Source organism: Eptesicus fuscus, chromosome 5 (genome assembly GCF_027574615.1).
Source record: "Eptesicus fuscus isolate TK198812 chromosome 5, DD_ASM_mEF_20220401, whole genome shotgun sequence".
Lineage (NCBI taxonomy): Eukaryota > Metazoa > Chordata > Mammalia > Chiroptera > Vespertilionidae > Eptesicus > Eptesicus fuscus.
In genome coordinates, this window is record NC_072477.1 from 88,283,252 (window position 1) to 88,305,288 (window position 22,037).

Below are 22,037 nucleotides of genomic sequence, written 5' to 3' on the forward strand. Positions count from 1 at the left end.
GTTCTACCAATTACATTTCTCTTCTGTCTGTCCCCTGAGTCTTATTAGCCTGGTGGTGTCTTCAAGATCTTGCCTTCCTTCATATGCTGCAATTCTACCACTCTACCACCCTTCCTGCCCCCATCATTCTTTCTTTCTTTCTTTTATTCTTTTTGTTTTAACTTGTCAGTTTTATAAGAGCTCTTACCAATGCTAGTATACAATTTTAGCACAGCACAAGGAAAACGGAGTTAAAAGGGCAGTGGTGACTACAAAGCAGCAAAGTGTTTTAGAGTGAATTGCTTCTGTTTTGTTGATATTCCTTCATCTGTGTCACAGAGACAAACTAATAAAGGAAATCAGAGAGCTGGCCTTTGAAATTCCAAACTCAATATACTACTTTAATTTTATTATTGTTACTCTAATAAATAAAACCAAGCTGTCACCTTGGATGGTGGCAGGCAAAACTGTTGTTAGCAGGAGAAGAAAGTATTTTCCAAATGTTGAGTATGTCCATAAGCTGGACTTTACCCCGTAAAGGACTGTGCCAAGCCTGGAGCCGACGTCAACCAAGAGCTTTCCCGATAGATCAGGGAGTACATGATGGTAAATGAACTTCAATTCCATGAGAGAGAAGGAATGAGAAATAAATCCTGCAGAATTAGAACAGAATGAATAAATTTTGCTTGGGTACTAACAATTCAGTTCTGTACTTCTAAATATTCACCTGTATTTATAAAGAACTAGAGGCCCAGTGCACGAAATTAGTGCATGGGCCTACCTTCCCCCAGTAGCTGCCTGCCGCCGGCCAGGTGGCCTCCCTTCCTATGGTTGGCCAGCCGGCCCCGCCCTCTGGTCGAACTCCTGGTCAAACTCCCGGTCGAGGGGACAATTTGCATATTAGGCTTTTTTTTTTTAATATATATTTTATTGATTTTTTTACAGAGAGGAAGTGAGAGGGATAGAGAGTTAGAAACATCAATGAGAGAGAAACATCCATCAGCTGCCTCCTGCACACCTCCTACTGGAGATGTGCCCGCAACCAAGGTACATGCCCTTGACCGGAATCGAACCTGGGACCTTTCAGTCCGCAGACGGATGCTCTATCCACTGAGCCAAACCGGTTAGGGCGCATATTAGGCTTTTATTACATAGGATACTTCATGTTTTTATTTTCTTACTCAATAAAAGCCATTCAGAGGTTATTTAGAAAAAATTAACGTGATAATTTTTCACTCATTCAGTCTGAGTTGTATTGGAGAAGAATAAATATAAAGTCTCTGACATTTTAAAAGGCCTATAAGGGAACCGCTACTCAGCTGCCTGGCCCTATCCCTGTGCCCCTCATTTCCTTTTGCCCCCTATGACCTGCTGTTTGTTGTGACTGCTTCCTAACTCCCATTCCATCTGGCTTTCTCACCCTCCCCCACAGCCAATCACAGAACTGCCACACATTGCTGCACAGACTGTAGACTACCAAATGAATGACCACTCTGGAGTGTGCAATGTGGCAGCCCTGGAGTGCGGAAGAGGGGCAATATGGAAGGAGGTGAAGATACTCCCAAAGCTGTTCTTATTTCCCTTGGTTTAATGGCTATAATTTCTAGCTTCCTACCCATTTTCTTACTCCATTATTTCTGTAATGAAATATCTGGGACAGCCCGAGTATGTTTTCTTTTCTTTTCTTTTTTTTCTGTAACCGAGGTAACTCAAAAACTTACTACGTTATGTTTTATGTAACAAAATGGTCCGGAAGGAAAGAAACTTTGGTCATAACTAATACACTATGGCAAAGAAAATGGAAGCACGCAGGCTACTCAGCTGGATGAAAATAAAGGGTGTGACTAGAACTCAGAAGTAATGGGGGGCCTTTGACCACCATAGTCCTTATCTCCCTAGGATCTTCACCTTTACTACCATCTGTGCCACATTAGTGCTTCTGCCCTGGGCTAGAGTCATCATTAGTAGCTAGATAAGCGCCCTGTCAAAAAGGGAAGGAGAGTCCCTCATCGTGATAGCTTTTTCGGATTCATCATGGTTATCTGGGTGGGTGTGGATATCCAGTCACTATTTACAACTTGATTTTTGTGGGAAAATGAATTCTATTCTTTAAATTTTTATTTGTTGAACATAGCTCTTCTATACATTTTGATAAATCAGGTCTTATATGCTGTTACAGTTATAATTCACTTTTTAGTTTTCCCTCTATTGTTCTTAAGTCCTTTTCTAATAGAGTTTCAACTACCTCCAATGGAAACCAATGGACTTTACCCCATAAAGGACTATCTAAAAAAACACCTTAGCTCTGGCTGGTTTGGCTCAGTGGATAGAGCGTTGGCCTGCAGACTAAAGGGTCCCAGGTTCGATTCTGGTCAAGGGCACATGTCCAGGTTGCGGGCTCGATCCCCAGTGGGGAGCATGCAAGAGGCAGCCAATCAATGATTCTCTCTCATCATTGATGTTTCTATCTCTCTATCCCTCTCCCTTCCTCTCTGAAATCAATAAATATATATCTCAATTTAAAATAAGTAAATAAATAAATAAACAAACAAACCTTAAACCAATAAATCAGGGACATTTAACCCCAATTATAATACAGGTACAATGTATTTTTATTAGAAACATTTTACAAATTTGGTAACAGTAAACTTTTGAGAATGATATTATCTAAGATCAGTAATATAAGCACAATGAAACAAACCTGGAGAATAGAACACTTTAAGAAATAAATCTAAGGTAGCGGGGAGATTGAAATAGCATGTCTAAAGTAACAGCCTAGACAATCATATCCAGTTTGAACAAAGAATATATTAACAGAAGAGCTACACTGTAGCAGCATGGAGTCAGTCTAGTTTGATATTTGGGACTCAGGTACTGCATCTGAGGGGCAGAGATGCAGGAAAATTTCTGTCGCTGGAGTTGGTTTCCTGTTATGGACTGGAGATGCTCACTAGGTCAAATCATGACCTGAATAAACTCTCAAGATTATCTATCATTGTCCTCTGAGTCCATGTTCATCCAACAATATTGTTCATCCAACAATACCAGTACTTCTCAAGTAGATGTTTTCATAGGGAGAACATTCAGTCCCCTTGACTATATTAAACTAATATAACTATATTTCTCTTGTAAATAAATCAGCATATGGTTTATACACAAATTTCTGTTGAGTATGGAAAGGATGAGTCAGTTGCCCTGTACTCAGTCACTTCCAATTAGTTTCTGGACCTGCAAAGCCACTGGTGATTAAACAGTTTCTGTGAAAAGTAGAGATACCCCCTTGGGAGACATTAAATGCCCTAGCTTCCTAGACAATATTTCTATTTAGTCTCCCTAACTGCAATAATTGGTAATGGCTATGCTGTAGGTTGGCCTTTGCTTTCAGAAAACATAGACTGTCAATAATTTGCATACTCAAGACATCTAAGGAAAAGTACACACAGTCATCAAGTTTGCATAGTTGAGTACTGACCTAAAGGTGCTGTCTGGTATGAGCCACACACCACACAGTAGTTTCTGCTCATTTTTCCTTCCTCACATAATGAATCAATAACATCTTCATCATAAAGGAATGCATCCACATGAACTGTGGGTTCTGGCTGCTGCTGTATCTGGTGGAGAGAAGAAACACATCAAAGAAACGAAGTACAAAGAAGTCTCTTTTTATTGCTAAACTAGAGGCCCAGTGCACAAAATTCGTGCATGGGTAGGGTCCCTAGGCCTGGCCGGCGATCAGGGCTGATTGGAGCCTTCCTTCCGGCTGCCGGCCAGGACCTTCCTTCGTTTCGTGCCGCCCCCTGGTGGTCATAGCGAGTGATCAAACTCCCAGTCTCCCGGTCAAACTCCCAAGGGGACACTTTGCATATTAGCCTTTTATATATGTAGATAAGGCAAAACATCAGTGGTTCATATGCTAAAATTCTGCCAGCAACAAAGCACAGAAAGACTAGTTTCACTTACATCAGCAACTCTGCTCTTCTTTTATTTTATTTCTGAAACTTTTGGGAGGTGTGAGGGTACCAATTTACTTTATTTGAAGGAAGGATACAAATGAAAGAACATAAAAAAAAGGTAAAGGTAACTCTAACATGCATGTACTGTTTTGGTGACCAGGGAAGTCACCCCTGTGGCTATGGGAAGGCTGAGCTCTCATCACTGTCTCCCAGGGTGTGCTTGTCAAAGAGACACTCTGCCATGCCAGATTAAAAGTCTCGCATCGTCACCCAATTCTTTGATGGATTTCACCTGCTCATTCAGGTAATGAGTCTCAATGAAGTTACACAAATGGGAGTCACTTTGTTAGTGGACAACTTTTTATTTGACCTGTAATTATGCAAAACATGGCAATGAGAAATATATACCATTTTAGTTGAAAGGAGTATTTTGAGACCATCTTGTCCATCCAAAGCAGTATATTTTACAAGTACAGAAACTGATACCCAGAGAGATTTCTCCAAAGAAATGACAGTAGCTGGTAAGAGGGGTCAGAATGGAAACTAATATCAGCTCTTCTGAGTTCTCCATGTCAGTGACTTACCCATCAAAATTCTTAGCAAGTAATCTTTGCTTAGAGGAAAAGTTTTCAAGTAATAATGTTAGTAAACCTTCATGGTTACAAATTATGGCCCTTTATTAATACTAGTGGTAACAGCAAGTGGCTTCAAAGAAAATAATTTTGTCTGATTCCTTCTACCTGGATTATGGTAAAGTATCAACCTATCTGCTTGGAAACCTACAAAATTGTATCTATATCTACACACACACATGCACACACACACACACACACAATCTATATTACAAGTATGTAAAATGTATGAACATACACAAGGACCAGAAGGAAAGAAAAGAAAAGAAAAAGTATATTAGCATATGGAATTGTGGGTCGATCATGAACACGCAATGAATACCTTTTCCTCCTTTCATGTACTGTGGTATACCATGATACCAATAAGACTGTTTGGTCAATAACATCCAAACTATATTAGATATTTCTCTCAGTTTTAATACTACTCACTATTTTCCTCCTTTGAGAATCCACTTGAATGAGCAGATGCTGACTAAGATTTGCTAACTGTTCACAATGTGCACAATACTGTTAAAAATGTACAGGATTTAGTTCCTCTGCTTAGAAAAACCATAAGGAGGGTTGCTATTTTCAGATCAGTGGGAGAAGAGATTATCATCATTAGCTTTGCTTTAGGAAACAATATGTATAGCATTTGTAATCCCACAGGAGTTGGGATTTGAGGGGACTTGAATGAGGGGTTGTTTGGAGAAGATAAATGAGAACTAATTCTAAGAATAAACAAATAGAAGAATAAGCAAAAATTGTACAATGCAGAAGTAGGATAAGGAAACAAAGAGGTAAACTTCACCATTGATAAAAGTGATGGAATTGGAACAGGGAAGAGAAAATCAGAACAGTGATACAGGCAGGACCGATTACTGTTGGATTGTGGTTGTGGAAGGAGGTTGATTGCTTGGCAAACAGATATCCTCAAAAAAATATCTGTTGAATGAATAATACTGGGAAACCAGAGGGCTTAGAGACTCAAAAGAATCGGGAACATGGTTGAAACACTATATGAAAAATTATTTAAAGCAGAATTCAGGACTATCAGTCTGGAGAGACTATGCGGTTAGGGAAGAACTGGAGAACCCTCAAGTAGCGCTAAGAGTAAATTAATAATAATGTACTTACTTTTTGGAGGGCTAGATGTTCTGAGGAAAGCATGGTTTCTAGAGGTAAGAGATTCCGAAGATCTTCTGCTATGCTTTTCAACATACTGTCATTATTATCGTGAGTGAACTCATCAAAATCTCCTGGAACAAAAAAGGAAAAAAAATAGCTTTTATGGTTGTAGTCAGGTAGCTGGAGAAATCAGTGAAAAGTTACAAAGCAGGCCAATAGCAGCACAAGGAAATTACCTAGGTTTTGTGCCTCTAAATAAAGGTACTGCTCTTTTTCACTATACCACTCTGTGTCCCTACATACAAAGGTTCTTTCTCTGCATAATTTCCCTTTGAGCAACTCTGGTATTTATAAAGATTTATTAGTTAGTTCTCTGAAGTTATGTGGGAAGGAAAGTCTTTTAGCTCTTTTTTCTTTCCTCACCTATCCTATATAATAAAAGGGTAATATGCAAATTGACCCAATTGCGGAACAACAGGTCGCTATGACACACACTGACCACCAGGGGCCAGACGCTCAACACAGGAGCTGCCCTCTGGTGGTCAGTGCGCTCCCACAGGGGGAACGCTGCTCAGCCACAAGCCAGGCTGACAGCTGGCGAGCACAACTGCGGTGGCAGTGCTAAGGATGTCCACTGACAGCTTAGGCCCGCTCCCTTCGAGGAGCTCCCGGACTGCTAAAGGGCGCAGGCCAGGCTGAGGGACCCCCCCACCCACTGCGTGCACAAATGTTGTGCACCAGGCCTCTAGTATATAGTATAATCTAAGCTGGTGTTTCAAAGTATTTCTAGAAGGAGGCTGAATATAAATTCTAGAAAAACAAAAATAGTATTAATATTCATTCCAGCCCTGGCCAGTGTATCACAGTTGATTGGAGCTTCCTCCCACACACCAAAAGGTCTAGGATTCACTTCCTGGTCAGGGCACACACCTCGGTTGGGGATTTGATCCCTAGTCAGGGCAACCGATCAATATTTCTCTCTCACATCATTGTATGTATGTTTGTTATTTCTTTCTTTCCTTCTTCCCTTCTTCCTTCCTTCTCTCTCTTTCCCTATTTCTTTCTTTTGCTCTCTCCCGCTTTATCTCTTTCTTTTCTTCCTCTCTCTCTCTCTCTCTCTGTTTGTTTCTATGATTAGGTAGAGCTGCTACATCTCCCAATCTCGGAAGAGAGGTCTTACGTGTAGGTGTCTTGTAGGACCCAGTAATACAGTCTCCCTGGTCACCTGAGCTGTGTGTTCAAGTAACATCCACCCGTGAAAGGCGGCAGGGCTTTTGGCTGCCTGGGAGACCAGCCAGTCAGAAATAAAAGCCTCAGTTCAGTTTTGTTAATTTCTTTGTTTTATTTGTTTGTTTTTGAACCCAGAGCACAGGATTTTCATTTGCAGCTACTTACTCGAGGCTTTGGTGGAGAGAGGCGTGGACTCAAGGTTCAAGGTACCTAAGGAGAGGCTGGGGTGGGAAGCATTGGGGGAAATGTGGAAAAGTGGCAGCTGGAAGACCGACATTCAGTAATACTCTCCCAATCCCGAAAGGGCCATCTTTCCTGAGAGGCACTGGCTCCTTCCAGAAGCCAGAGCTGAGGAAAAGGAAAAAACTCCATCTTAGGTGATACAGCTCCTGCCCACCCTCAGGAGCCCTTCCTGCCACACCTGCACCTCAACCTTTGCAGAGGAGGCAGCAGCAAGGCCAAGCCTACAGGTTTGAACAGTCTCAGTGACTGGATTGGGGATGGGGCCACCCACCCCGCTCTCCTGGGAACCTGTCTGGTGCTTCCCCCACAGGGAGGAACTGAAAGAAGCTACCGGTATCCAGCTGACCACTGGACTGCACACAAGGATCTCTGCCAAGGCGAGGGCAGGGAAATATTCTGGGACACTCTCACAGGAGTAGCTCTGGGATGGGGAAACACACCCACCTCTTTCCCTGAAATCTGAACAGCACCTCCCCATCACAGGAGACCCAGGAGTCTATACTCCCGATTCTAACTAAAGCCCTTTCAGAAACAGATTTTTGAGAGATTAAGGTGACAGCTGGCTGGAGGGCAAAGGTGGGCAGAAGTGGGAACCTGGGGAAGTTTGCTGACCCATCTCTGGGCCCTGTGCTGCTACCAAACAGGCCTCACAGCGCAGCTTGACCCCTGCGGAGACAGACACAAACTGGGGATTACGTGAAGCTACAAAAAGGTTGCGAAAGCCAAAGGAGGACAGTGTCTGACCGTGTTTAGCACCTAAGTACCTCACTGGAAGCCCAGAAAGGGTGGGCAACACAGTCAGATGCCGTCGTCAGAAGAGCAGGATCCAAAAGGAGTTCCCAGGAGGCACTAAATGCTGTTTAGATGAACACCACTTCACTTTTCCCCCTTTGTCTTATTTTTCTGCTTTATTGATTTGATATTATTTTTTTTGTCTCTATTTTTAAAAACATGATATTATTTTTTTGTCTCTATTTTTCTTTCACATATGTAATTTTTCTCTTCCCTGTTCTTATTCTATTTTTTCTACTTTCTCCTGCTTTCTCATCTTTTTCTTTTTGTATTTTTAGTCTATCTGCTTTCTCCTCTATATCCCTTTTGAATTTTTTCTTCCTCCTTTCTGTTTTCTTCCTTTTACTAGTATACTGTTTTCCTTCCTCTATCCTTTAATCTTATTTTCTTTATTTCATCTCTGCCCTTGCACATTCCATTTTCTTTTCCTTTTGTTTATCTTTGTATTTCTTTTCTTCTATCATTCTTGCTCTTTTCTCTTTCATAATTTTCTCTTCTTTTGTGGTTGCTTTTGTTATAGTTTTAGGGTTCTTGTGTATGTTTTTGTTTTTTGTTGTTGTTTTGTTCTGTTCTGTAAGCACCTGCACAACAGCTGGCACAAGGTGGTCAGGCATGAGCCACAAAGCCAGCCAGCCTGACAGAAGATTCCATCCATGAATGGGACAACAACCTTCAAGACCCAAGTACAACAGGAGAGCCCAAAAAACTCACACAGGAGACATTCCTAGAGCACCCACCTCAGGATGAGGAGGCTAAAAGGCTAATTCCAATGTAACCCTGATATTTGGGGGGGTGGGGGTCTAGCAATCTGAATCCATGCCAGCAAGCCCGGTGTACATTCTTGATAACCTATAATTAAGTCACTACCTCTTTCCCAGAAACTGGTCTTGCAGAACCGGTTACAGAGGCCATAAAACTGTGAACAGTGCACTGCCCCGGAGGGAGGGTTATTAACGCTGGCGCCAGGCCAGACCATCAGATATGGCCTGGAGACCCCCAACACCTGGGAGCCTTCTTGCAAAGCCCGCAAAAAGGACCGGAAGCATAATCCATATCTGCGGGACAAAGACTCCAGAAAGATATAAAAGAGAATCCCCCTGCATGTTACGTTACTCAGATTTGGGAAGTTATTCCTCTGGGTCCGCCGGCGTAAATAAACAGTGTTACTCCTTTTCTCTAAAAGCATTGCTTGGTTTTTCTTTGGTCTTCTGGAACAATGAGATCTAAGAGACTTCACTACTGGGTTCCACAAACCACTTACCACATAAGGCCAGTCCATGAAGACTGGGAGGCAGAGCAGTTTAATTTAATACATAAAAATAAATGCAGAGGGACAGCAAAAATGGGAAGACACCCCATTGCACCAGAATGAAACCTGGGATCCTTCAGTCTGCAGGCTGACACTCTATCCACTGAGCCAAAACCAGCTAGGACTAATTAGCATGTTATTAAACAATGAATGGTTTACCAATGATATCAAGCAAGAAATAAAAATCTTCCTGGAAGCAAATGAAAATGAACACACAACACCCCAAAGTTTACTGGACACAGCAAAAGCAGTCCCGAGAGGGAAGTTCATAGCATTACAGGCCTACCTCAAGAAAACAAGAAAAAGCTCTAATCAAACTATTTAATACTACAACTAAAAGAATTAGAGCTGGTTTGGCTCAGTGGATAGACCATGGACTGAAGGGTCCTGGGTTTGATTCTGGTCAAGGGCATATACCTCGGTTATAGGCTCAATCCACAGCCCTGATTGGAATACATGCAGGAGGCAACTTCACATCAATGTTTCTCTTTCTCTGCCTCTACCCCTCCCTTCCACTCTCTCTAAAAATCACTGGAAAAAATATTCTCAGGTGAAGTTTAACCAAAATAAATAAATAAATAAATAAAAGCCCAGAGTAAGCAAAAAGAAGAAAAAAATAAAGATCAGAGCAGAATAAATGACACAGAGACTAAAAAAAACAATAACAAAGATAAGTAAACCCAAGACCTGGTTCTTTGAAAAGATAAGTAAGATTGATGAGCCTCTTGCCAGACTTATCATGAAACAAAGAGAAAGGACCCAAATAAATAAAATCAGAAATGAAAGTTGTGAAGTAACAACTAACACCACAGAAATACAAAGGTTTTTAAGAAAATACTATGAACAACTATACGCCAACAAGCTGGACAACCTGGACAAAATGAACAAATTCCTAGAAAAATACAATCTTCCAAAACTGAATCAGGAGGAATCAGAAAACCCAAAAAGTCCAATAACAACAGATGAAGTTGAAGCAGTAATTAAAAAAAAATTCCCAGGAACTCAACAAAAGAAAGACAAAAAAACCAATTACAAGATGGGCAGAGGACCTAAATAGACACTTCTCCAAAGAGGACATGCAAATGGCTAAGAGACATATGAAAAAATGTTCAAAGTCACTAATTAACAGAGAAATGCAAATTAAAATGACAATGAGGTACCACATCACACCTGCCAGAATGGCTACCATCAACAAAAAAGTGCTGGCGAGGATGTGGAGAAAAAGGAACCCTAGTTCATTGCTGGTAGGAATGTAAGCTGGTATAACCATTACGAAAAACAGTGTGGAGTTTCCTCCAAAAATTAAAAATGGAACTGCCATTTAACCCAGTAACCTCAATTCTAGGAATATACCCTAAGAAGCCAGAAATACCAATCAGAAGGAATATATGCACCCGTATATTCATAGCAGTGTTATTTACAATAGCTAAGATCTGGAAACAGCTCAAGTAACCATCAGTAGATGAATGAATTAGAAAACTGGTACACTTACACAATGGAATACTTATGCAGCTGTAAAAAAAAAAAGAAGGATCTCTTACCCTTCAAGACAGCATCGAGGGACCTGAAGAGTATTATGCTAAGCAAAATAAACCAGTCAAAGAAAGATAAGTATCACATGATCTCACTCATATGTGGAATCTAATGAACAAAATAAACTGACAAACAAAAAAGATCAAAAGACATGGAAGCATGCAATAGACTTACATATTTCAGCGGGGGGGGGGGGGGGGGAGCGGGGAGAGCAGGGGCCAGATTAGCCAATGAACATATCTGCATATATGCATAGCCCATAGACAATAGTGCAGGGAAGGCCAGAAAAGGGGACAGAAGCGAGATGGAAGGTGTAAATGGGGGGAAAGGGGACAAAAGAGGGTACATCTGTAATACTTTCAACAATAAAGATAAATTAAAACCAAAACAACAACAACAAAAAACCTCCCAGGAAATAAAAGCCCTGGCCCGAATGGCTCCACAGTAGAGTTTTACCAAATATTCAAAGAAGTAACACCTATCTTCCTCAAACTATTCCAAAAGATCTAAGAGGAAGAAACACTTCCAGGCTTTTTATGAGGCCAGTATTATCCTAATTCCAAAACCAGATAAAGACCCTACAAAGAAAGAGAATTACAGTCCAATACCCTGATGAATATAGATGCTAAAATCCTCAACAAATGGAAATGAAAAAATAAATAAATAAAAGCTGGGGAAGCAATACTCATATATGACAAAATAGACCTCAAAGTGAAGACCATAACAAGAGACAAGAAAGGCCACTTCATAATTCTAAAGGGATCGATACAAGAAGAGGATATAACTCTGGTAAACATTTATGCACCCAATGCAGGAGCACCCAAATACATAAAAAAACTTCTGAAAGGTACCAGGGGTGAGATTGACAGCAACACAATCATAGTAGGAGACTTTAATACCCCGTTAATATCACTGGATAAATCCTCTAGACAAAAAATTAGCAGAGAAACTTCAATCCTAAACGACTCACTAGATCAGATGGACTTTATCGACATCTTTAGAACATTTCACACCCCAAAACTACAGAATATACGTTCTTCTCAAGTGCACATTGGACATTTTCAAAGATAGACCACATATTGGGACACACGCAAAGTCTCTCCAAATTCAAGAAGACTGAAATCATATCAAGCATCTTCTCCGACCACAATGGCATAAAATTACAAATCAACTACAGTAAAAACAATCACAAAAATTCAAACACTTGGAGGCTGGATAGCACACTATTAAACAATGAGTGGGTTACCGAAGAGATCAAAGAAGAAATAAAACACATCCTGGAAACAAACGACAATGAAAACACAACAATCCAAAATCTTTGGGACACAATGAAAGCAGTACTGAGAGGGAAGTTCATAGCATTACAGGCCTACCTCAAAAAACAAGAAAAACTGATAATAAACCATCTAATTCTGCTACTTGAAGAATTAGAAAGAGAGCAACAAGAAAAGCCCAGAGTGAGCAGAAGGAAGAAAATAATAAAGATCAGAGCAGAAATGACATAGAGACCAAAAAAAAAATACAAAAGATCAATGAAACCAAGAGCTGATTCTTTGAAAGGATAAACAAGGTTGATGAACCTCTAGCCAGGCTCACCAAGAAGAAAAGAGAGAGGACCCAAATAAACAAAATCAGAAAAAAAAGAGGTGAAATAACAACAGACCGCACAGAAATACGAAGAATAGTAAAAAAAAAAAAAAAATACTATAAGCAACTCTACTCTAAGAAACTGGTCAACCTAGAAGAAATGGACATATTCCTAAAAAAACATGACCTTCCAAAACTCAGCCAGGAGGAATCAAAAAATCTGAATAGGTCAATAACTATGGAGGAAATTGAAGCAGTAATCAAAAATCTTCCAACAAACAAATGCCCTGGACCAGACGGCTGCACAGGGGACTTTTACAAAACATTCAAAGAAGAAATAAAACCTATCTTCCTCAGACTATTCCATAAAATTTAAGAGGAAGGAGCACTACCAAGCTCTTTCTATGAAGCCAGCATTACCCTAATCCCAAAACCAGATAAAGACAATACAAAGAAAGAGAATTACAGGCCAATATCCCTCATGAATCCTTAACAAAATTCTAGCAAATCGAATCCAGCAATACATCAGAAAGATCATACACCATGACCAAGTGGGATTTATTCCGGGGATGCAAGGATGGTACAATATCCGAAAATCAATAAATGTGATACACCATATAAACAAACTAAGAGATAAAAACCATATAATCATATCCATTGATGCAGAAAAAGCATTTGACAAAATCCAACACCCTTTCTTGATAAAAACCCTCAGCAAGGATCATACCTCAACATAATAAAAGCCATATATGACAAACCCACAGCCAACAGCATACTCAATGGGCAAAAACTAAAACCATTTACACTAAGAACAGGAACAAGACAGGGATGCCCACTCTCACCACTCCTGTTCGACATAGTACTAGAAGGACTAGCCATTGAGATCAGACAAGAAGAAATAAAAGGCATCCAAATTGGAAAAGAAGAAGTAAAACTGTCATTATTCGCAGATGACATGATACTACTGTACATAGAAAACCCTAAAGACTCCATCAAAAAACTACTAGACTTAATAAATGAATTCGGCAATGTAGCAGGATACAAAATTAACACCCAGAAGTCTATGGCTTTTCTATACACCAATAATGAACTTACAGAAAGATAAATTAAAAAAGCAATCCCATTTACCACTGTAACAAAAAAATTAAGATACCTAAGAATAAACGTAACCAAGGAGATAAAGGACCTGTACTCAGAAAATTTCAGAACACTGAAAAAAGAGATAGAGGAAGACATGAACAAATGGAAGAACATACCGTGTTCATGGACTGGCAGAATCAACATCATTAAAATGTCCATACTACCCAAAGCAATCTATAAATTCAATGCAATCCCCATTAAAATACCAACGGCATACTTCAAAGACCTAGAACAAATTCTCCAAAAATTCATCTGGAATAAAAAAAGACTCCGAATAGCTGCAGCCATCTTGATAAAGAAGAACAATGTTGGAAGAATCACAATAACAGGTATCAAGCTGTATTACAAAGCCACTGTTCTCAAAACAGCCTGGTACTGGCACAAGAACAGACATATAGACCAATGGAACAAAACAGAGAACCCAGAAATCGACACAAGCCATTATGCGCAATTAATATTTGACAAAGGAGGCAAGACCATACAATGGAGTCAAGACAGTCTCTTCAATAAATGGTGTTGGGAAAACTGGACAGATACTTGCAAAAAAATGAAACTAGACCACCAACTTAAACCATACACAAAAATAAACTCAAAATGGATAAAGGACTTAAACATAAGATGGGAAACCATAAAAACCTTAGAAGAAGCCATAGGCAGCAAAATGACATTTGTCATAGCAATATCTTTACAGACACAGCTCCTAGGGCAATGGAAACTAAGGAGAAAATAAACAAATGGGACTACATCAAAATAAAAAGCTTCTGCACAGCAAAAGAATCCATCAACGAAACAACAAGAAAGCCCATTGCATGGGAGAACATATTTGCCAATATGTTCTCCGATAAGGTTTTACTCTCCAATATTTACAGGGAACTCATACAACTTAACAAAAGGAAGATAAACAACCCAATCAAAAAATGGGCAAAGGACCTAAATAGACACTTTTCAAAAGAAGACATTCAGAAAGCCAAGAGACATATGAAAACATGCTCAAAGTCACTAATCATCTGAGAGATGCAAATCAAAACAACAATGAGGTACCACCTCACACCAGTCAGAATGGCTATCATGAACAAATCAACAAATGACAAGTGCTGGTGAGGATGCGGAGAAAAAGGAACCCTCCTGCATTGCTGGTGGGAATGCAGACTGGTGCAGCCACTGTGGAGAACAGTATGGAGTTTCCTCAAAAAATTAAAAATGGAACTCCCATTTGACCTAGTGATCCCACTTCTAGGACTAGATCCTAAGAAACCCGAAACACTCATCAGAAAGAATATATGCACCCCTATGTTCATAGCAGCACAATTTACAATAGCTAGGATTTGGAAACAGCCTAAGTGCCCATCAGCAGATGACTTGTTTAGAAAACTGTGGTCCATCTACACAATGGAATACTACCCTGCAGTAAAAAAGAAGGAACTTACCATTTGCAACAGCATGGATGGAACTGGAGAGCATTATGCTAAGTGAAATAAGCTAGTCAGTGAAAGAAAAATACCACATCTCACTCATTTATGGATAATAAAGAGCATTATAAACTGATGAACAAAAATAGATACAGAGGCAGAAAAGCATTGAACAGACTGTCAAACGACAGCGGGAAGGCTGGGGAGGGCGGCAGGGAGGTAAGAGATCAACCAAAGGACTTGTATGCATGCATATTAACATAACCAATGGACACAAGACACTGGGAGGGGGAGTGAGGGCATGTGCTGGGGTAAGATCAATTCGGGGGGGGGGGAAAAAAAGGAGACATATGTACTACTATCTGAATACTTTAAATAAATAAATAAATAAATAAAGTGGAAAATGGCCTTTACTGACTTGGCTCAGTGGATAGAGTATCCACCTGCGGACTGAAGGGTCCTGGGTTCGATTCTGGTCAAGGGCACGTGCCCTGTTGCGGACTTGATCCCCTGTAAGGAAGTATGTAGGAGGCAGCCAATCAGTGATTCTCTCTGATCATTGATGTTTCTATCTCTCTCTCCCTCTCCCTTCTAAAATCAATAAAAAAAATATTTTTTTAAAAAGTAAAAATGTACTCTTTAGCCAGTGTAATTGGGTCTTCTTGTTTACAAAATTATCTTCTAAAACATGCTTTGAATTTTTTCTGATTTTGAAAAATGGAGTCTCATTTAATGCCTCTAAAACTGGAGATTTAGACTTCAAATGGCTCCAAAGAACTTAAATCTTTGATGGCAAGGATTTTTTAGCATATGTGCAATGGCCAGAATCAGGCATAGATGATCTTTTTGTAGGCACTCAGGGCTTTTGAATGAAAGATCTTGTGTTTAGGAATGTAGGAAAAAAACAACACACAAACAAGTGGAAATTGGCACTGTTTTGTAAACAAGGGGATATGATGAATGAAACTGGCAATACAGGGTTTAAATAAAGTGACAGGAGTCTCAACACATTTTGGATATTCCTATCTTGAATTGTGTATGTGGGTATAAATATGAAGCTAAGTCTCTGGTTTTCACTGCTTTCCAGGCTAAAATCAGATGTCCAAGTTCATTGTAATTTGGCATCTTATCTAAAATGACCTCCCCAAATGTGTAATAATAATAATACCCAAACCTACTGATTGACTCTAACATCACAGGGTTGAAAGTCTAAAATTGGGAGTCATTAACAAACAGGTATTTCAAGTCATGAGTCTGGATGAAAATAAACATGGGAATCAATGTTTAGGCATAGTGTGATTTGGCTTACTTCCCAAACAAGCAATATTCTATTTTCTTGTGCCTTCACCAGGCTTTACTTTGCGTAAAATGATCACTCCATTATTCAATAACTAGACATAATTATAACATTTCCTCGATTCTGACTTGTGCTTTTTATTTTTGTAAGAGAACATTTACTGGGTAAATTAGAGGTAGAAAAAGTAATTCCTTGAAGAAATGGGCTTAGGACACAAGTTATGGAAGTAAAGGAAGAGTCCCTGGAGCTTGGGAGTGAGGAAGCTGAAGGTAAGGAGCCAGGGGAGGGGAAGAGGAGGGGAGGGAGGGGGAAAGGAAGGGAAAGGCACCACGTGCTCGGAGAGGGCGAGCGCTAACTTGTGCTTTTTAATATTACTGTTACTAGTTTTGTTAACAGCTTAAAATCAAAGTCTTTTTCCCTTTTCTCTTCCCCCACCATAAAAATATTTTATTAAATCAATGGTCCATGTTACAATTGAAAAAATAAATTCACTAACTACAGGTGATTTTGCCCGCAGGGTGAAACTTTCAGCTCTGCAGCCTAAAACTTCCCTTATAAAGTGCTTTTTCAGGTAGCACGCTACTGGTTGTCACAAGTTTGTGGGAGTAATGGGGGGAAGCGGTGTGAAGGCTACCCGCCTCCTCTTTCTCCTTCAGAAAAAGGGTTAGGCACCAGGAGCCTCTAGCGGCTGGTCTGAAGTCTGCAGCGCAATCACAAACAACCCAGGGGCAGCACTTAATCTTCGTGCACCTGATCCCAAACTGGGCTCTCAACCCGCCAAGATGTGAGATGTGCCCTCTTCAACCAGACCCGTCGCAGAGTAGAGACCCCCCCATGAGTGGCTTCCGGCCTCACCCTAAACCCCCAAAGTCAGTCCCCATAGCATATCCTTGCCCAACCGCCTGCCTCTGGTTCTGATCGCTTACGGGAAGTTCGCATCCACTCGAGCAGTGCTGGGAGGTCTGCCGGCGCCACGGTACGAAGTAGCTGCAGTATTGCTTGCCGCGCGGAGCTTAGTTCCATGTTGCAGCCGAAAACAGCTCCGGGAAGGTGCGCATCGCGCACGCGCACGCGCACGCAGAGACCGGTAGCTACGACTGACCCGCCTTCCCAGGCGGCGAAAGCCCTAAGCCCCGCCCCCTCCTTGGAGTTCCCCGGAGCGCGAGGAATTCCTATACTTAGGCGCACCCTTGGCTCCCACCATTCCCCTTAAGCAGTATTGCTCAGCTTAGTCACTTTTCCTTAAGGCGGCTCCTCGAGGCCGGACTTCTTTCCCGAGGTCGCCTCGCCTCCTATTTGAACAACTTTGCTGCCGCAGTTGTTGAGCGACCGAAAACGAACGTCCCAAGTCGGTGGGAGTAAAGGAACAGCTCAATAAACAGTTTCCACGCAGTGAAGGAACGCGGCGGCGGGTGCCCCGGAAGCGGAAGTGCGTCCTCTTCTGGAAAGGCCGGACTACACCGAGTGGTGACGTTTCCTCATTGGGCGGAAGGTTCGGTGGCAGTCGTCGGGCTTCCAGCTGGTGGGAGTTGGCGTCGCAGTGCTGGGCTCCGGGACTCCCGTTGACAGAGTTTGGAAAGTCGGCCTGTGGCGTCGTACCTCCCTGTCTGATCCCTGCTTTCTTCTGATCAAGCCCGCGGCGGGGGGCCTCGCGAAGGAATTCCCGGCCCCTTTGGGCCACGGCCGCAGAGGTGCCTTTTGAGGTAAGTGTCTGCTTTTTCCCGCCCCAGACTGGCAGCTGGCGGCAGCCCCGACCCTGCTTAGGGGGCGAGAGACTCCGGAGAGAGTCGACTTGCCCGGCCACCTGCTGTCATCACCCATGCCGGGGTGCTTTGGCCCCTTTTCACCTCATCCCGCCCGTCGGAAGTTTTATTAACAGATAAGCTGTGACCCTTTTAAGTGGACTTCAGATTTACTCGAGCCAAGTAACGTGTGTAGGCAATGGCAGGCCTGACTCTTGGGTTGGCTCTCCTGATCAAGAATTTAGTTAATGACTGCTTCCCCGACAGCCTTTTGACGTGTCCCAAATTTCATATTTTCATGTTCGTTGTGCTTAACCCATTGTCCTGCACATAGCAGGCGTGCAGTACGTGAATAAGGGGTATCAGTTCAATGTCAGTGATGACTTAAGATGTGCTGACGGCTCTCCGTAGCATTTCACACTGTTACCCATCCATTTCTTGAAACCTATTTCTCCTGTTGGCTTTCTTGATGCTATTCTCACCCACTTTTTCCATATGCTTAATTCAACAAAATATTTACCCATGATTAGCTATAGGGATACTGAAATGAATGACACAAACCCTATCATAGGAGAGCTAACAGTACAATAAAAGAGAAGCATGTACATATATTCTATATCTAGACGAGTAATGAGAAACTCTAGAAAGATATAAGAGCCAGGAGAGCTGTGGGAACACAGGTGAGAGGGACAGTGATTTGTGATCCTGGTTGAGCAGATTCCATCTAGCCTCAGTTTCCTCATTACCTAATAAGTTTATTAAGAGGATGTTGATACTGGAGGAGGTTATACATATGTGGGGACAAGGGGTTGTATGGAAACTCTATGTACTTTTTGCTCAATTTTGCTGCGAACCTAAAACTGCTCTAAAAGTAAAGTCTGTTGATTAAAATTTAAAAAAAAAAAAAGGTAGGAGGATTGAAAGATTAGGTAACATATTTGGTGCAATGCCTACAGTATAGCAGTAGTGGTCCTAAAGGGGAGGGGAAATATTTCCCTGAAACCTCTTTCCCTTGATTTTTTGATACGGACAGTTAGTATTTTCTGACTTAATGTAGTACTATGCAAAAGCATCTTCAAGCCCTCCTTCCCACAGATTACTTCTCTACCTCCAGCTATCTGGAAATTCTGGACCTGCCACTAAGTAAGATAACCATAAATAGTAACTTTTTATTTTTTAAATTGATATCTTTCTGTATGCTTTTGGGAAATGGAATTAGTAAAAGCTTCTATCCCTTTGATTATTCTCAGTCTCAATTGACTCTCCTTTTAGTTGGCCCTTCGCTATGGCTATAAGCCAAAGAGTCTTCCACAAATTCTCCTGGAGAGTTCTCTTCTATATCCATGGCGTCCGTGGCATTATTCTTGTATGCCAACTATTCCCAAATATTTTTCTCTAGTTCCTATCTCTGAGTGATACAGTTCTTTAGTTCTGCAAATAGTCCAGGTCCAAAACCAAATTCCTTACCTCCACCTTCCTTTTTTTGTTTCCCTTTTTTTAAAATTATTACCTATATCTTAGATACAAAGGTGTATAAAAGCAGTGATCCCTAGTGAGTTTTTGACCCTTTGTTTCTAGTTGAATTTTGTATGTTATTTGTATGTTCAGTTAAAAGAGGATAATAAAGTCAACATCTATGTATTTACTATCCAACTTAAGTAGTAAAACATTACAAATAACCTTTAATCTCCTTGAACCTTTTTTCTAGTAACTCTAACTTTCAAAACAGCTTCTTTTTTTTTTCCTTTTTCCTTCCATTTATTGGTTAATGGCATCACTAGTCATCTGGTTTTTTAAACTGGAGACCTTACGGTCATTTTTGCCTTTTGTTTCTTCGTCATTCTCCACAGCTACTTGGTTCTTTGGTCCTATAGACTCTGCTTTATGGGTTGGCTCTTGACTCCAGCCCCTTCTCTCCATTTTACTTTCTGCTTTCCTAGTTCAAGTATGTACTCTCCTTGCTCTCAAGTTTTTCTCACTCTAATGTGTTTGCTGCATTGTTTATAATTTTTAAAACAGAACAGATTTTTCATTCTCTTGTTTCCTTCGAGGAGAATTGATTCATACAGTGATCATTAACTTTGGCTGCACATCAGTATAGCCAGTGAAGTTTTTCAAAATATAGATGCCTTGTTTTGCTCTTATAAAAAACAATTTAGATGAGACCACTTCCTAGAAACCTTCTGAAGTTACTATCCTTGGAGATTATGATAGAGTGTTTAATTTTCAGCTAGTATTACCTAAATGTTATTGAAATAACCCATTGCTTATCCCTCATCCTCCATATGTTCTTTTTAGCTTCAAGGCAAACTATTTCCAAGGAATTCCTTTAACTTTCCTTGCTTTAATTTTTTTCTTGATAACATAAAGATTGTTTTAATGATTGACCTGACAGTCAGAAGTATCTTAAAGAAATGATTCCCAGTGTTTTTGAAGTATTACCCCTTGTTGCTAATTGAATTTTTGGTATACCTTTTCTGCTATTAAAGTGTTGCAGTGATTTTATTTTTAATATTAAAATTGAGTTTTAAAATTTGAAAACAATTTTAATGAAGAAAGAATTTTGAGACATTTTGACATAACATAAATGAATTAAACCTTTGCTGCAAAATTAAGACCATTCCTCATTTCTGTTTCCCTCTTCACTCTCCCCAAGTCATCACACCAGCGAAGTCATTGGTGGTGTGATATATAATTTATCTTTTGAAGTTAACAGAAGAGTCTTATCTGTTAAGTTGTTGTAATGAATGAATAACTAAATGAATACAAGTGGCAACTCCATCAGAACTTATAATATCACTCTAGTTCTCACAAGAAGCACTTTGAAAAATAATTTTTTCCTTGACTAGGTAAAAATAATACCTAGTCATTGCCAAAAATTTGGAAATTACAAAAAGATATAAATAAAAAAATAAAATTACTAGTATTTACCATTCAGAGATGACAAATACCATTTTCTAACAGTTTTACTGAAATAAAATTTATTTATAAAACTTTAGTTTACCTAAAGTGTACAATTCAGTGGTTTTTATTTATTTACAGAGTTGTGCAACCATCACCAAATCAATTTTACAACATTTTTATCTCTCCATGCAGAAACCCCATCACCATTAATAGTCACTCCTCATTTCCTCCATACTTCCAAGCCTAAACAATTATTAATCCACTTTCTGTCTCTTTAGATTTGCTTCTTCTGGACATTTCATATAAATGGAATCATATAAAATGTGCTTTTCTTGTCACTGTTGTTTTTCATTTAGCATAATGTTTTCAAGATTCGTCTATGTTATAGCATGTATCAGTACTTCATTTCTTTTTTTTTAAATATATTTTATTGATTTTTTTACAGAGAGGAAGGGAGAGGGATAGAGAGCTAGAAACATTGATGAGAGAGAAACATCGATCAGCTGCCTCCTGCACACCCCCCACTGGGGATGTGCCCACAACCAAGGTACATGCCCTTGACCGGAATCGAACCTGGGACCTTTCAGTCCGCAGGCTGACGCTCTATCCACTGAGCCAAACCGGTTTTGGCACTTCATTTCTTTTTATTATTAAATTAGAGACCCGGTTCATAAAATTTATGCACGGCGGGGTGCAGGGGGAGGGTCCCTCAACCTGGCCTGCATCCTCTCGCAATCCGGGACCCCTCAGGGGATGTTGGGCCTAAACCAGCAGTCGGACATCCCTCTCACAATCCGGGACACTGCATGCACCAGTGACCATATTTTTCATACCAGTGAAAGGCATCTTGCTGTTGTATGGGCACCTACATTTTTTTGCCCTGATTATAAAAGGTAGTACATAACATGATCCTTCTGAGGCAGTAGTACCATTTTCCCCATCTTATGGGTGGAAAACTGAAGCAGAGAGAAGTTAAGTAATTGGCTTTGTCACACAGTTATAAGTGTCAGAATCAGGGCTGACCACAAAATGTGCAAGCCAGAGTCCATGCATGTCATCGCTGCATCATCCTGTTTTTTTCAGTGTTAGAGTAGCCTTGCCAGGTTTAATTTTTAAATCTAAGAGACTGTTCCCAATATATAGGGTAGGGTCCCTAGGCTTGGCTGTTGATCAGGGCCAT

General features: G+C 40.5%; 2 protein-coding genes across 3 annotated transcripts in view; one reads left to right on the forward strand and one right to left on the reverse strand.

The window, feature by feature from the left end:
• The window catches only part of LOC103301985 (uncharacterized), a 28,528-nt gene extending 10,910 nt beyond the window's left edge, over window positions 1–17,618 (reverse strand). The window contains exons 1-4 of the mRNA XM_008158987.3: window positions 17,138–17,618; window positions 5,681–5,802; window positions 3,452–3,590; window positions 511–632 (exon numbers count right to left, since the gene is read on the reverse strand). Of these exons, the coding sequence (XP_008157209.1) occupies window positions 511–632; window positions 3,452–3,590; window positions 5,681–5,802; window positions 17,138–17,234 (480 nt within the window). The 5' untranslated portion in view covers window positions 17,235–17,618. The remainder of the gene's footprint in view (window positions 1–510; window positions 633–3,451; window positions 3,591–5,680; window positions 5,803–17,137) is intronic.
• A 38-nt stretch (window positions 17,619–17,656) lies between these two features.
• LOC103301984 (signal recognition particle subunit SRP54) overlaps window positions 17,657–22,037 on the forward strand; it is an 85,452-nt gene continuing 81,071 nt past the window's right edge. For both annotated transcript variants that reach the window (XM_054716546.1, XM_054716544.1), the window contains exon 1: window positions 17,657–17,914. The gene's annotated coding sequence lies outside the window, so the exon portion shown is untranslated. The remainder of the gene's footprint in view (window positions 17,915–22,037) is intronic.